This window comes from Danio rerio, chromosome 11 (assembly GCF_052040795.2).
Source record: "Danio rerio strain M-AB ecotype USA chromosome 11, GRCz13ab, whole genome shotgun sequence".
In the NCBI taxonomy this organism is placed as follows: domain Eukaryota; kingdom Metazoa; phylum Chordata; class Actinopteri; order Cypriniformes; family Danionidae; genus Danio; species Danio rerio.
The window spans coordinates 1,452,501-1,468,246 of NC_141031.1; the positions used below are offsets into that span (position 1 = coordinate 1,452,501).

At 38.4% G+C, this 15,746-nt stretch overlaps 2 protein-coding genes and 1 non-coding gene across 5 annotated transcripts; 1 reads left to right on the top strand and 2 right to left on the bottom strand.

Annotated features, from left to right (window-relative positions):
- Window positions 1–183: 183 nt before the first annotated feature.
- trnae-uuc (transfer RNA glutamic acid (anticodon UUC)) lies at window positions 184–255 on the top strand. The gene has a single exon. It is a non-coding gene; the product is annotated as a tRNA-Glu (tRNA).
- Window positions 256–2,288: 2,033 nt separating this feature from the next.
- rpl29 (ribosomal protein L29) lies at window positions 2,289–6,044 on the bottom strand. 2 transcript variants are annotated; one of them, NM_001003434.2, is given in 4 exon segments: window positions 2,289–2,460; window positions 4,346–4,410; window positions 4,849–4,898; window positions 5,981–6,044. In NM_001003434.2, coding segments are annotated over 3 exon segments (195 nt in total). In that variant the 5' UTR covers window positions 4,886–4,898; window positions 5,981–6,044; the 3' UTR covers window positions 2,289–2,367.
- A 1,662-nt stretch (window positions 6,045–7,706) lies between these two features.
- fam217bb (family with sequence similarity 217 member Bb) lies at window positions 7,707–15,668 on the bottom strand. Of its 2 annotated transcripts, none has more exons than XM_087273073.1 (5): window positions 15,278–15,668; window positions 13,651–13,711; window positions 12,270–12,337; window positions 11,204–11,462; window positions 7,707–10,069 (listed from the first exon to the last, which is right to left on the bottom strand). In XM_087273073.1, the coding sequence occupies exons 1-5, from the start codon at window positions 15,358–15,360 to the stop codon at window positions 9,206–9,208; spliced, it is 1,335 nt and encodes a 444-aa protein (XP_087129199.1). In that variant the 5' UTR covers window positions 15,361–15,668; the 3' UTR covers window positions 7,707–9,205. The 2 variants fall into 2 exon arrangements, with proteins under 2 accessions (XP_087129199.1, XP_087129200.1); XM_087273074.1 differs by having other exon boundaries at window positions 12,270–12,449; window positions 13,571–13,711.
- Window positions 15,669–15,746: the final 78 nt, after the last annotated feature.

A 15,746-nucleotide genomic window follows, 5' to 3' on the forward strand; every position in this document is an offset into this window, starting at 1 on the left:
TGGAAGGGCATCCTATCCGTAAAACATATGTTGGACAAGTTGGCGGTTCATTCCTCTGTGGCGATCCCAGATTAATAAAGGGACTAAGCCATACAGAAATTAATGAATGAACAATTTCCGGCCACAGCTGTATCCCTTCTTGTTAAATAAAACTTGGTAACCATACTCTCTCCGTTCAGAGCTTCCCATATGGTCTAGCGGTTAGGATTCCTGGTTTTCACCCAGGCGGCCCGGGTTCGACTCCCGGTATGGGAACACAATCTTATTTACCATCTCCGCCAAAACACACTTTGACTATTAATTAAAAAGTGCAGTTTTGACTGTGCTTTTCCTCACAAAACAGATATAGTCAATCATTCCTGTGTTCAGGGTGCGTACAGGGGGTTAAAATGAACACTTGCTTCGCCCTGAAGGATGTCAAAACAAGATGTAGCCTATCAGGGTTAGGAGCCAGCACTTTAACAGATTTCTCTGATCTGAATCTTAAATAATGATATCAATAATAGATAATATTAATAAACATTTGACCACTCTACAATGGTTTATACCATTGTGAATGTTTAATCGCGCCAGCCGCCAGTCAGTCTTTGCAAGAACAAATTATTTTAAAAAGTGGCAGATCCAGAGCCCCGATGGACACCGCAAGTGTTCACAACACAGTTTTCTTGTAAAATAGGAGTTTGTGTCTACATGTAGACTAAAAGTAAAGTACAGTTGGATGCAGTTTGTATGATTTGACCCAGAGTAACCACTGAAAATGTTCATCAGAAGTTAGCTAACTCTATACAAATAATTCCCCTAAAAACACTGAAAACTCATTATTAATTAGATGTTATTTAAACTGACATGAATTTAATTCAATGAAGCATTTTGAATATTTCCCGCATTATAAACTATGAAACAATATATTACATTTCAGTTATATACAGTTGAAGTCAGAAGTATCAGCCCCTGTTTATTTTCTCCCAATTTCTTTTTAAGAGATTTCTTCAGCACATTTCTAATCATAATAGTTTTATTAACTCATCTTTAATCACTGATTTATTTCATCTTTGCCATGATGACAGTAAATAATATTAGACTAGATATTCTTCAAGACACTTCTATACAGATTAAAGTGACATTTAAAGGCTTCACTAGATTAATTAGGGTAACTAGGCAGGTTAGGGTAATCAGGCAATTATTGTATAACGATGGTTTGTTTTGTAGACTATCGAGAAAATTAGCTTAAAGGGGCTAATATTGACCTTAAAATGGTGTTTAAAAAATTAAAAGCCGCTTTTATTCTAGCCAAAATAAAACAATTAAGACTTTCTCCAGAAGAAAAAATATTATCAGACATACTGTGAACATTTCCTTAAATATTTTCTAAATTATGTTTAAAAAAGAAATTCAAAGGTGGGCTAATAATTATGACTTCAACTGTACGTATGTATATATATATAAAACTACAAATGTACTTGTTAAAACTATTTTAGTAGTTAGTCTGTATTGCGTTTCTGTAAAACAAAATAAGTCATTGTACCCAGTGGTTAATTAATAATTACATTATTTATTGCAATTATTATTTTTCCAATTACAAAATGTTTTTAAAATGTGTAAAATATACCTGCAGCTGTGGTGTCAATAGCATTACGATTTCTGCATATTATTTACACAATTATCAGTTTCCCACATTTGGCACATCTTTTTAAAACATTCTTACATATAATACAGTACTATAGTTTTGGTTTTACGCATTTATCAGATATACACGCAGATATATTGTTAAATCAATTTTATTTTGGATAGCGATTAATCTTTGCCCAGCACTTTTCTACAACTCATTTTAACAAATCTCTCTTACTGGGAATGATGACGGGGAATATTTTCACTAATATTTTGACATTACATTTACAGTAAAGTTATGTAAATCATTAAAGTTCTGTCATCAGGATTATGATTATCATATTATATTTATACAAATATTATTTAAATTGTGGCGCCGAGTTCAAAAATGCACAAATATGATTGAAGTTTCCTGCGTTTTACACCTCTTTTTAAATGTTCTTATTAAAGGGTTCAAAATGACCCAAACACTACCATCTTCACAATATAAGAATTCCTCTGAAAACAGCCGCAATTAATAAAAGCTGAATATTAGGATCTTGAAGCGCCAAAGTTTTCATCATTTATTAAAGTGTATAAATGTAAATCCTGCATGGCTTCATTCAGTTTCCCCTCAGAGTCTCAGTGAGCTCAGCTTTATAATCATGTTTACAGTGAACAGAGAGAGCTCAGACACAGACTCGTTCTTAAATCACGGCTTTATTGTGTAGAAATCATCATCATCATCTGTACACTGGAGACTCCGCAGGTCTTTCCTCTTTATTTGGACGCCTCTTTCCTTGCGATGGTCTTGGCGCCCTTCTTGTTGTGTTTCTTGGCAAAGCGCATGTTCCTCAGGAATTTGGGATCCACCTGTTAGAGAACAACATGCATTAAAATCTAACATTACCCAGGGTTTAAACCATGCAAAAACTTCATGCACAGAGCTTATACAGCCTGGTCAACCTCAAATTTAATGACTTCCAGGTGAGAAGGGTGCGCGCTGTAGCCTATTGAAGGACCGGGAGGGAGACGCGAGATTACCGGGAGATCATCACTTGTTTGCGGGCATCCTGAGGCCGTACTCACACTAGGTATAGTTGCCTCGAACCGGGCCAAAGCACGCTTGTCCTCCCTCCCGTCTCCCCAGACGGCCCGCGCTCACACCACAAACGGGCTTCGGCACGCTTACGTCATCGCTGCTGCGCTGTTCAGTGAGAAGCGCTCTCTCACTCAGCAGCACAGTGGAGATTTCTCTAGTTAGATCGTGTCAGTGGTTTGATATGCAGTGATATGCAGTCAAATGTCTTGCCAAACAGTCCTTAGGGATGCGGTGACACGCAGTCAGATATTTCGCCGAACAGATCCGCCACTTTTGTCGCTCAAAAACAATCATAAATTTAATATTTAATAAACTACGGCAGTTTGCGATCACTGAACAGTAAGAATGATTAATAAATCCATATGAAACAGCCCCTTAAAAGTCACGTCTCGCTTTCAGTTTCAGGCTTTGGCACGTTTTGCACTCACACACAAGCGTACCGCGCCAAAGCCCAAGTGAACCGCGCTCAGGCACACCTCTTCCAACCGGGCCAGGGCCGGCCAAGTGAACCGTGCTTAAGCCCGATTCAGCGCACTCACCCTTCTCAAACGATCCGGGAAACGGGCCTGGTACAGATGGCATAGTGGCCCTAAGACTCGCGAAACTTCCCGCCCTACTCATAATTCTCTCTTCATATAGCCGTATGCCTATTACATATCCATAAAACACTGATGTAACCGCGCTCAGATCATATCGCTTTCTCACTGCAATTGATCCGCTCCAGAGTTAGGGTTTACTCACACTATGCCATCCGTACCGTGCCCAGGCCCGTTTCCCGGATCGTTTGAGAAGTGTGAGTGCGCTGAATCGGGCTCAAGCACGGTTCACTTGGCCGGCCCTGGCCCGGTTGGAAGAGGTTGGCTTGAGCGCGGTTCACTTGGGCTTTGGCACGGTACGCTTGTGTGTGAGTGCAAAACGCGCCAAAGCCCGAAACTGAAAGCGAGACGTGACTGTTTCATATGGATTTATTAATCATTCTTACTGTTCAGTGAAAGCAAACTGCCGTAGTTTATTAAAGACGCAAACTCCTCACTGCACGACAGCTGCACCTTCAGCAGACCTCCTCATTCCTGCAGCACGAGGGCTTTATGATTGTTTATGAGCGCCAAAAGTGGCGGATCTGTTCGGCGAAATATCTGACTGCGTGTCCCCGCATCCCTAAGGACTGTTTGGCGAAATATCTGACTGCGTGTCACTGCATATCAAACCACTGACACGATATAACTAGAGAAATCTCCACTGTGCTGCTGAGTGAGAGAGCGCTTCTTACTGAACAGCGCAGCAGCGATGACGTAAGCGTGCCAAGGCCCGTTTGTGGTGTGAGCGCGGGCTGTCGGGGGAGACGGGAGGGAGCCGAGACCACAATCGAGCCGAGACCACCTCATTCAGGCGATCTTGGAGCGATTGATTTGGCACGGATCAGAGAGCGATTGGTGGATTCACATAAGCCAAACGAACCGCGCTAACTGGGCAAACGAGACAGATTCCAAAACAAAAGTGTAGGTGTGAAAGCACTTCACAAGACCTTTAACTTCATTTCTTGCACTTCCCTGCAATATGATGTTACATGGTGATAACAAATTTTTTAATATATAGTGCAGCCCTACTGCAGACACAGAAAAAGAGAGTGTGTGTGTGTGTGTGTGTGTCTCTTACCCCTTTGAGAGACTCGTATCTCTGAGATCTGGGCTTCTTGATGCCATTTCTGTGCCACTTACGAGCTGCAAACACAAACAGAGTCAGTAAACACTCGCCACACACAGACTCTGCGATGGACACTTACTATCGGGATCGGTTTTATATTCGCACATTTGGACTTCCTACTTAATATAATTTCAGAAAAGTGCAAATTCTAAAAACCAAAATCATATTAGCAGCCGATGATTATCAAAGTGCATTGTTCAGTCAGTTAATAGAGCTAATGTTGTTTTGAAGTTGTTTTAATTTAGATATCGGATCGATAGCGATAATCTTAAAAATAGCATTTATCGGCCGATAACGATATGGCCTCCGATATATCGTGCATCCCTAGTTGTTTTTACATGACCAAATCTTCAAATTGGTGTTATAAACAATATAGAGAGTGTGTCAAAAGCGGTCACTGTTCAGACATGAACAAACACGCGAATATAAAACCAGCTTCCCCTCAATATACTTACACTGGTTGTGCGTGGTGTGGTTCTTGGACTTGGCCATTTCTAATCACCGTCTGCTGAAAAACAGCAAAATACACACATTCAGTACAAGAGCTGCATGTAAACACACTATTAATAAATCACACACATGAATGGCTCTGCAATAAGACACATTATAGATGCAAAGTAGGTTTTATATTTGGATATTCAGACGTTCTCCTTAATAATATAATTTCAGAAAAGTGTTCTTTAAAAATTGTACATAGGGAAATCATATTAGCAGCAAATGACTATCAAAGTACGACATTGTTCGCAGTGAATTATATAGTGTTAATGTCGTTTAGAAGTCATACTTGCGTGCTAATTCGGATCGAATATTCAAAGTAAACAATATAGACTACTAAATGAACGAATGTGCGAATATAGCAACTTTACCTGATGAGACCAATTTTATACTGCAATACACATGCTGATAACTATATACATCACAATACAGTGCTTTTTTTTGTAAATTCATTTCAATCAAAGAGTTTATATACATATTAAGATTTGTTTTACGTTCTAAAGTAACTTACATGCTTAAATATGGGATTTATTTAAATCTTCAGGGCGAATGTTTGATCACGAAAGCAGAAATACAACATAAAATGTCATTAAATATGTGCAAAAGCTATAACAATTTAAGTAACGCTAAATGTAAACCATGTTTATGCCTAGCAGTTATTAAGGTTTCTGTCTGCATCCTTATGTTTGCATGTAAAATGGCATATAATGGAGAAGTATTGCAGTAAACTATTTAATTTGTGAGGGAATATGAAACGTTGGACTTTAATCTGACATTTTATATAACCATATAGCTACAAAAGCCAACACATCACTGTTTTCAGCAGTATTTGCTCATAAAACAGCAGCCTAATTCTGAATATCGATTCATTTTCTGACCAAAATAAATGTAAGCGGTATATTAGCGCAATGCTAACAGCGCCTGTAAATAACCCGATTTAATCACTCAATCATAATCGTTCGGACTCAATACGGAACTTTACAAGCAGCTGAAGCGATGCTCTACATAATTCTGAACTTATACTTTAATAACACTTCATGATTTTTGAGGATTAATGCAGATTTCATAAAAATCCGGAGATCATCTCCATACCTGCCACACGAAGCGCAGGACAACCGGAAGAGAGAGAGAGCAGGGCATTGCGAGAGATAAGAGTCCCCTCACCGGATGCTCAGCCAATATGTAAACAAAAAAACTTTTATTAACATGAACGTCTCTTTTTCCTTTCTTTTTTTTAAACAATGGAATTAATGGATAATCTGCTAAATAGACTTAAGCATTCATTAAGTTTTTCGAGTGTAAAACGAGATGAAAAGCCATCAAGATCCGCAGGCGAGTGAAGAAACTCCATTAAAAATACTGAAGAATAATAAACGTTCATATATTAAAGACATAGCGCAGGAAAATGTGTTATTTAATGCAGCGATTCTTGTACATCATGAGACCCACTTTATATCGTATATCAATCAGGCAGTAAAGATCACTGATTTTTAAAGAAAACATGACTTAAATGCGGCGATTTAATAACAGCACACTGGAAGCGCTTTCAAATTAAAAGTCCTGCTGTATCATGCAGCTCTACTGTAAACTTTTAATTTGTTGAGTGGTTAACTAATGCTTACAGTGAAACCTATCAGATATGTTAGATCATACCTGAATTCACATTTAAATAAAAAGTATTGTACAATTGTGAACGAAACTGAACATGAAGTTCTCAGTCACACTTTGTTGATGAAAGAGGCTTCAGACAAATGAGTATAGAAAAGCATTGCTATTTTAAACAGTAAGAACAAGTTGCTTAAATAATGACAAAAGAATGCTCAAAATGCATGCAAGAGGCTCATTGTGAAAACATACCCCTGTATACATTTCTGGAGAGCGCGAAATATGTAGCCAGAGCTACGTATGGCTGCATTTCATCTTTAAAATGAACGCTACAGGTAGGTATAATGCCGCAGACTGTTTCTGTTTCTTTTTGCGCTACCAGCTGACCGCCTACCTCCATGTGGACAGCTTTTCCACTGTTACCAGTATGCCCAGTAGCTCGCCACATATGTTTGCGGACTTGAGACGCAGAGAGGAGTTGACTATGATGACGGTGTTCCAGTCTGGCGAAGAATGTTTCCAGAAAGCAGGTTAAAAATTAAATAAAAACGAGTAAATAACAGGGTGAGAATGTGGTAAGATCTGAAAACGTGGTAAAAATCAATCTGTGCTTTTAAAAACACTATCGGTTGGGTTTGGGGAAGTGAGTGGGCGGGTCAATTGGTGCTTTTTAAAACACTATTGGTTAGGCTTAGAAAAGGTGGAGGGTGCGGGATTGGTCAGTCAGTCAGTTGACAGCAGCCTCTGGTGGATTTACATGAGAACAGCAGGCCTGAATGGCACTCGCAAGAGAAATTTGAGATCTGAAAAAGCGTACACAGCAGCCTCTAGTGGATTCATGTGAGAACAACAGGCGCAAATGGCTCTTGCAAGAGAAATTTGAGATCTCAAAAAGTGTACACAGCGGCCTCTGGTGGATGCACGAAAACAAAAACTGCAAAATAACGTACCTCCTGGGACATTTTTCATACTCTCAAGAAATGTATACATGGGTACATATCCATAATGAGCCCGGGTTGAATAATTTTACTAAATTATAACTTCCATATGAAAATAATAATAATAGATCAACATGACAAACAAATCTTTACGTCAAGAAGAGCTAAAGATGCTTACATTCATACAATAAACTCTGAAGGAACAACGTCATGGCATATGATGGAAAAAGTGCAATTTACAATATTTAATGAATCATTCTGCTGCTGCACGAATGGTGGTCAAAATAACCGGTTTTATTTTAGGGAATATACATTGGGGAAACATTTGCTATCAAACGTCCAACTTGTAATCATTATAGTCATAAATTAGTCTGGAATGTTTTGAAGCAAAGACTTAGTGTGTGTGTTTTTTAAAAGAAGTCGCTATAGGCAGATTATTGCTGAATAAGTACGTTTAAAGTGAGTGTGTGTTTACACTGCAAGTACCAAAACGTTTAGCAAAATTTGCACCATTCTGATGAAATACATGTTGACAAAGCTACTGAAGAGCACCATAGGGTTGCAGCAAATTCACAATAAGAACTGTAGCTTTATAAGGATAATTCAGAAGATATATTGTCAAAAATGAACACAGGTTAAACATTAGTGCTGTCTAACATGTAACAATGTCATACACACACAGATTAGTTTGATCAGCTCTTAAAACACTGACAGTCAATCATTGCAGCAGCAGAACTACAAAAACAACCCCAAACAACCCGAATGCTGCAGTGCACCTTTATAGAGGTAAACATGTACTGCATCTTTATAGTGATGTTGTTTGTGTGAACGGCCTATTAAATCTCAATTAAACAGAATTATCATGTTCAGCTGCCTAATGGGTCATGTTCACTGAGTGTGCATTCATTCATCCATTCATTTTCCTTCGGCTTTAAGGTAGATTTATACCCACGGCATCTGCCTTGTGCGTAGTCTTGCATTTATTGTTCTGCATGCTGTTTGTGTTGCTCTGCAATAACACCTTCAAACCACTAGCTGGCAGTAGGTTTTTATGTTCCTCTGTGTCTGTTTTTTCTGAATGCTACAAGTGGCTGAGACTCGCTCATTCAGACGTGGGAACCGGCGGACGTGCTACAACTTCAAATCATAACTTAAACACAAAACAACAGTGTCCATCTGGAGCTCTTTCATGGGACTCCACACTTGTAAGCACTCGCTACATCTGGCTCGCGGTTCTCAGCACTGCCCACACTTGTTACCGATTCAAAGTCGACCAATCACAGAGCTTGAGCTACGCATCATTGCGAAGTGTAGTTACATATTTTGAGAGTGTAGCCACATCAAGGGCTATGCGACCACGCAAATGTGCTGGACCATCCGCGTGTGCTTGACCCAGAAGTATAAATCAGCCTTTATTCTCTATTTCAGAGGTCGCAACAGTGGAATGAACCGCCAACTATTCCAGCATATGTCTTATGCAGGTCCCTGCTGGGTCAGTTGGCGTTTCTGTGTGGAGTTTGCATGTTCTCCTACAGTCCAGACACATGCGCTATAGGGGAACTGATGAACTAAACTGGCCGTAGTGTTTGAGTGTGTGTGTGAATGAGTGTGCATGGGTGTTTCCCAATAGTGGGTTGCAGCTGGAAGGGCATCCACTGCGTAAAACATATGCTGGAGTAGTTGGCGGTTCATTCCACTGTGGTGACCTTTGATAAATAAGCAACTAATGCGATGGAAAATGAATGAATGAATCTAATGCACCATACTACTGAAGTCATTGTGTGAGGAATTCAACCCGCTTCTGCTTCCTGTTGAGTCGACTAGACTCTTTTGAGCCCCGTAGAGCATCTGAAGCTCCAGCACTGGATAACCCACAGTCCTCTTGTGTTTTCCTCTGTTCACTGCGTCCTCGAACTCTAAACCCAAACTCTCTAGCACCCACAGAGGACTGACTCCTCCGCCCTGGCCTCCGCTTCTTCACATCCCCAGCATCAGAAAGCGGCTCAGGACTGCATGTGGAGACGGGATTGCGGATGTTTCCCGCCGCCTGCATGCGTCTCAGATGTCTGCTCTCGCTTAGAGGATCGCTGAGTCTGTGTTCGCGGTGTCGAGGCTCAGATCGAGTCCTGCTCTCGCTGCTGCTCCTCTGAGGAACGCCTGAAGATCTCTTCTCCGTATGCAAGCGAGTGTGCTGACGGTATGATCCAGTAGAGTAGTGGTTGTGGCAGTGTGTGCAGGAGAGATGTAGTGAAGTCATAGATGACAGCAAACCCAGTGGAAACGCACGCTGGCATTGGAGGATGCATTTAGGAGCGCTGAGACTGGAGTGAGGCGTCGGGTGGCGATGTTTCGGTGCAGATTTGCTGGAGTCTTCTTGGAGGGTTTGGATCTGGTGCCACTCCATCTGCAAAAGCCGGTCTAGGTATCTCTCAAGCTGGCCGACGGGTTTGGGTCGAGGAATGGTCTTGCCGTCGGTGTTCAGATACACCGCCAGCTGCGTGAGGCTCCAGGAGTTAAACGGAGGCGGGAGGAAATCTGGAAAGCTGCTTCTCTGAACTCGGTTTGTGGGTTTGAAGGAGTGAAGGGGGTCCGGGCCGTCTATGACTTCTGCACGCAGGTCGAGGTCAGGAGGAGAAATCTGAGGAGGTATCAAGGACACGGTTAAAAATGCTGGGTTACAAACAATTCCTTCATGTTGTCTGCTGTGAAACTTCATGTGCACTGTAAAATACAGTATATCTGTTAATGAACAGTTTCTGTGATATTTATAGGTTTAATTTGAAGATTTATTTTTGGCCTTTTTCCCTACTGAAAAAATCAGCTTAAACCAGCCTAGGCTGGTTGGCTGGTTTTGGCTGGTCAGCCAGGCTGGTTTTAGAGGGGTTTTGGCCATTTCCAGGCTCGTTTCTAGCCATTTCCAGCCTGGTCTTAGCTGGTCAGGCTGGGAGATGACCAGCTAAAACCAGCTTGACCAGCCTAGCCAGACTGGGAGCCCAGCCAAAACCAGCTATGTCCAGTTTAAACCAGGCTGGTCAAGCTGGTTTTAGCTGGATTTCAATCAAAATTGAAGCTAAATTAGCCAAGCCGCCAAATATGCTAACCACTTAACAGCTTAGTTCATGCACAGCAGGAGAGGAGAGTTTTAAAATAAAACTAATAAAACTATTACAGAAACAAATTACAACAGAAAATTTAAGTCCACATACACCGAAAGTTGCGACCGTTGGTTTTTGTATTTTTTTGTATTGTGCTGCAGAGATTAACTGTTAATTAATTAAAGAATAATTAATTAATTAAATGATTATTCATTAATAATTAATGAATAATTAATTAATAAATGAGAAAACAGTGGGCGTGGCTTGTTTTTTCTACTGTGGGCTGATTGGCTGTAGTAGAGTAGGCGTTTCATTCAGAAAGATGGGGAGAAGAGTTTGGGGAGAGTTATTACAGACTAACAGACTCCTCCTCCTCACCATTTCTGTTTGTTGACTGACAGCTGGAGGGGCGTGGTTAAGTATGTTAGTCACGCCCAATACCTCAGACAAACCTAATCTGGGAATCCTAACTGAAATCCGGAAGTGCATTCGCTGATTTCTATTAAAGATTCCAAGAGCAAGCTATTGTGTTTTTCTTAATGACCTGCACGGATTAATTGTTCAGCACAAAACTAACGATGCGAGTTAACATCATCAATATGGTTAGTTTAGATTTCTTCTTTAATTAGTAAAATAAATGTTTAATAATTATGTAAAAAAAGCTCAAGTCTAATTACCTTAGCAGGCAGCACAGAGTATCGCTCAGAGTCGGAGATGTCGCTGGCGCTGTCGTCTCCTCCAGCTTTACTCCGAGATGAACAACTCTCCTCCTCGGTTCTGCAGTCGGACGGCTCTTCTCTCTCAGCATATACAGTGTCAGACTTCACACTATTAGCCTTGCCTTCGCTCTCTTTCACAGCACCGGGGTTTTTCCTATTGTCTTTATGTCCATTTTTGGAAGCTGCATGAGATCTGAGCTTCACTGAGCTTTGTTGCCTTGAGGAAGTAAAGGAAAAGGTTTTAAAGAGGTAGTAGAAAAGCTTTAACCTGTTAGCCAGCACTCAATTTTGGGGATGTACACCTACCTAACTTTAAATAGTAACAGTTCCACACTACAGTAAGCTACAAACACAATTCATATATCATTGGAAAGAAGACACTTTGAGCTTTACTGTGGTAAAAGGAGAAGTTGTATGTTAAAAAATATAAAAAGTTACACATTATGAAGTCATAAGGTAAAAAAAATGTATAGTGTTCAATATTTGTTTTTCATATAAAAACACAGGAAAACATTAATGTAATGTCCTAGAAAAAATATGACTTGAAAGCCAAGTATTTCATGAGTTTATATTTTAAATTTGATGATGATTGCATGCAAAATGAGATTTCTGTAAAAAGTTTTCTGAAGCTATGTCGATGTCCTTCTCTCCCTAGCCGTCAGAGGCACTTCCTCCAAAAAAATCTTCCCAAAGCTAAAACATTTGCAGTTGCTGAATGATTTGGTCTACATTCACAGTTTATGTATCATTGGAAAGAAGACACTCTGGGCTTTATTATCCATCATCCAGTGTTTATAATGCTCTAAATGAAAATATGTTATGGATGTAGTGTAGGGTCTTGTATAGGGACCTAATATAACCTCTTTAAAACATGATATTTCTTTTATTTTCAAGTAACAAAATGTTTTTGGTTTTATTTAACTAATATTAACCCTGATCACATATGCATAACAGGAACACGGTCAAAGTGAGTTTATTCACTATAATCTCAAGTACTATGATTTGTGCTAGAGCCTTTTCTAACCTGTGTGTGGGATTGGCCATAATCAGCATTGTGTCTGGTCTTATTCGTCTTAACCTCTGCTGGCAGACCTGGAGACACACAGACAACAGCACTTACTCTGCATTAACCACGGCAATATGTATGAGCAATATCACACGAGTAGCAGTGCGATGTGGCTTTATATTGGCACTGGTGGGAGGCCTGCCTTGGTGATGATATACAGCCACATTGCACCGCTATGAGTGTGATATTGTGTTTATACGAAAGTTTGACAGCAAAATCATGTACATAAAAAAGAAAATCAAACACGGAGAGTCTAAACCCCTTTTGTATGAGGAACTACTTTCTTTCACATTCATTCACATCTGCAGCTGACGTCAGAACAGCAGAATCTGTTGCTAATTCACCAACGTCACTGTAGAGCTAGTGTTTGAATGATTCTCTATAGCGTAATGTCTAAAGTGATGACTTTGCTCACATTTTAAGTTCATAAGGCTGAACAGCATGAAATGTCATCAGTCTACAGAGATTTCCCAGAATTGCTCCATTCCAATATTATTTCTTTATTTAATTGTTTTTTTTAATTACATTTATTGCAACAAAATTTGAAGTAACAGAATGCAGGAAAAACTGAAAATGTCCTTGCTCTGTTAAACATTTGAAAAAAAAAGTTAATAATTTATTTTTTATTATGATTTCAGAAGAGGGCTAATATTTTTTACCATATGATGCACTTTATTAAATAGCTGTAATTGCATTATATAATTGTTATTTTGATATACGGTTGAAGTCAGAATTATTAGCCCCCCTGAATTATTAGCCCCCTGTTAATTTTTTCCCCCAATTTCTGTTCACGGAGAGCAGATTTCTCATTTCTAATCATAATAGTTTTAATAACTCATTTCTAATAATTAATTTATTTTCTCTTTGTCATGATGACAGTAAATAATATTAGACTAGATATTCTTCAAGACACTTCTATACAGCTTAAAGTGACATAAGCACTAGGATACTTAGGTTAACTAGGCAGGTGAGGGTAATTAGGCAAGTTATTGTATAACGATGGTTTGTTCTGGAGACTATCCAAAAAAATATAGCTTAAAGAGGCGAATAATATTGACCTTAAAATGGTGTTTAAAAAATTAAAAACTGCTTCTGTTCTAGCTGAAATAAAACAAATAAGACTTTCTCCAGAAGAAAAAATATTATCAGACATGCTGTGAACATTTCCTGAATCTGTTTAAGATTATTTGGGAAATATTTAAAAAAGAAAAAGACATTCAAAGGGGGGCGAATAATTCTGACTTCAACTCTCTATATACTATAAATGTATATAATTAATTAATATAACCAATATATATTATGAATATAATATAACCCTCAATGTTGAGTAGCTACTCACAGGTTCAGATGAAGGGCTGGTGTTCGGTGTTGGAAGCAAAGGTGCCTTTGAGGTTTTCTTGCTTTTAATAAAAACAGAAGTTGATTAGCATCATGTATATGTGAAGCAGCAGTAATATGGTTAATAAACATGCACAAATAAAAACACTATAGTAACTAATACTAAATACTGTGCAAAGTAGTGTTCTTGAACCACTATACGACTTCTCTTTGTAGTATAGTAACCTGTTAAACTGTAAAAATGATCTGGTTTTACTACAGTAAACTGGTGTAATGTAGTATAATATACAATATAGTTTAAGAAAACTACAGTATTGGGCCATTTGTTTATATTATTAAAGTTGCTGTGTAACCATAGCAACTATAGAATTAGTACACAACAAATTAATATTCAGTAATTTACCATAGTATGGTTTAAAAACATTGTAGTATTTACTATAAATGACTATAGTTTGGTAATATGGGAGGGTTTAATATAAACTAAAGCATACTACAGTATTTATTACAGTTTATATAGTACATACTACAGTATGCTGGAGAATTTAGGGTGAGTAATACATACAGTATAATACACTTTACTACATGATGGTTCAAAAACACTATAGTAGACTATTTACTTTAAATTACTATAGTTTGTATAATAATAATAATAATACATCACAGATTCCTGTAGTAAAACTAAAGCATACTACAGTATTTATTACAGTTAAGTTAATTCTACAATATACTGTAGCATGTATGGTTGTGTATACTATAATACATAATACACTTTACTACAGTATGGTTCATAAACACTATAGTATTTATTTTAAATCACAATAGTTTGTTCATATGAGAAGGTATAATATAAATACATCAAAGTTTACTGCAGTAAAAATAAAGCATACTACAGTATTTATTACAGTTTCATTAATACTACAGTATGCTAGAGCATTTACGGTTGTGAATACTATAGTACATACAGTATGCTTCAAAAACACTATAGTATTTACTTTAAATCACAATAGTTTGTTCATATGGGAGAGTATAATATAATTTAATACATCAGTTTACTGTAGTAAAATTAAAGCATACTACGGTATTTATTTGGGTTTCGTTAATACTACAGTGTATCGAAGCATTTATGGTTGGGATTACTGTAATAAATACAGTATACTATACTTTACTATAGTATATGGTTCAAAAACACTGTAGTATTTACTTTAAATTATTATAGATTGTTCATATGAGGGTATAATATAATACAATACATTACAGTTTACTGTAGTAAAACTAAAGCATACTAAAGTATTTATTAAAGTTTAGCTAATACTACATGCTGGAGCATTTAGGGTTGTGAATAGTACTATAATACATATAGTATACTACCACAGTATGGTTCAAAAACACTGTAGTATTTACTTAAATATATTGTTCATATAAGGGTATGATATACTACAATACATCCCAATTTACTGTAGTAAAGCTAAAGCATGCAGATAGTTCACACTACAGTATGCTGGAGCATTTATAGTTGTGAATAGTACTATGATACATATAGTAATACACTTTACTGTTCAGATATACCATAGTAAATGTAAATCCAGTGAGTAAACTATGATTTGAATGCACGGTTACTCTTGTCTTACCTTGCTGCTGCATGTCTCGCGGCTTTATATTGGCTGTGGTTGAGATTCAGATATACAGTGCTCTCCTGCAGGACTGTTCCCATATTCCCCAAATCAGCCTGGATCTCCTACAACTGATGTTTTCTCTTTCCAGCTGAGCGTTTATCCATCCTTCCTGCTCATTTGATGGTTTCTCCCTCGATTAATCGTCTCTCTCTCTGTCTGTCGCTGATCCCTGTAATAATCCACCGAGCATCAGTACCGATCTACCGTAAATAATTCAGCAACCGGATCAGTCTGTCTGTAATCAGACGCATCGCTCAAAGCAGGCGTTCAGGTGCAGATCGATGGGCTTTACTTAGGCTTAATTGTCTGATACCTGTTATTTAAATGAGGATATTTACGTGGGCGTGCATTCCAGCTGTGGGCGCATTGTTAAATGGGAAATGTAGTAGTCGGCAGCGTCAGAGATACTGTAAACATACATGTG

What these genes read in the sequence shown, in the direction of transcription:
- fam217bb (XM_087273073.1), bottom strand. Translation starts at nt 15,360, where the DNA reads ATGGGAACAGTCCTGCAGGAGAGCACTGTATATCTGAATCTCAACCAC. An exon ending in CCAGCCCTTCATCTGAACCT is followed by an intron (nt 12,338 to 13,650) that starts GTGAGTAGCTAC and finishes GTGTGTCTCCAG; the next exon opens with GTCTGCCAGCAGAGGTTAAG. An exon ending in ATGGCCAATCCCACACACAG is followed by an intron (nt 11,463 to 12,269) that starts GTTAGAAAAGGC and finishes TACTTCCTCAAG; the next exon opens with GCAACAAAGCTCAGTGAAGC.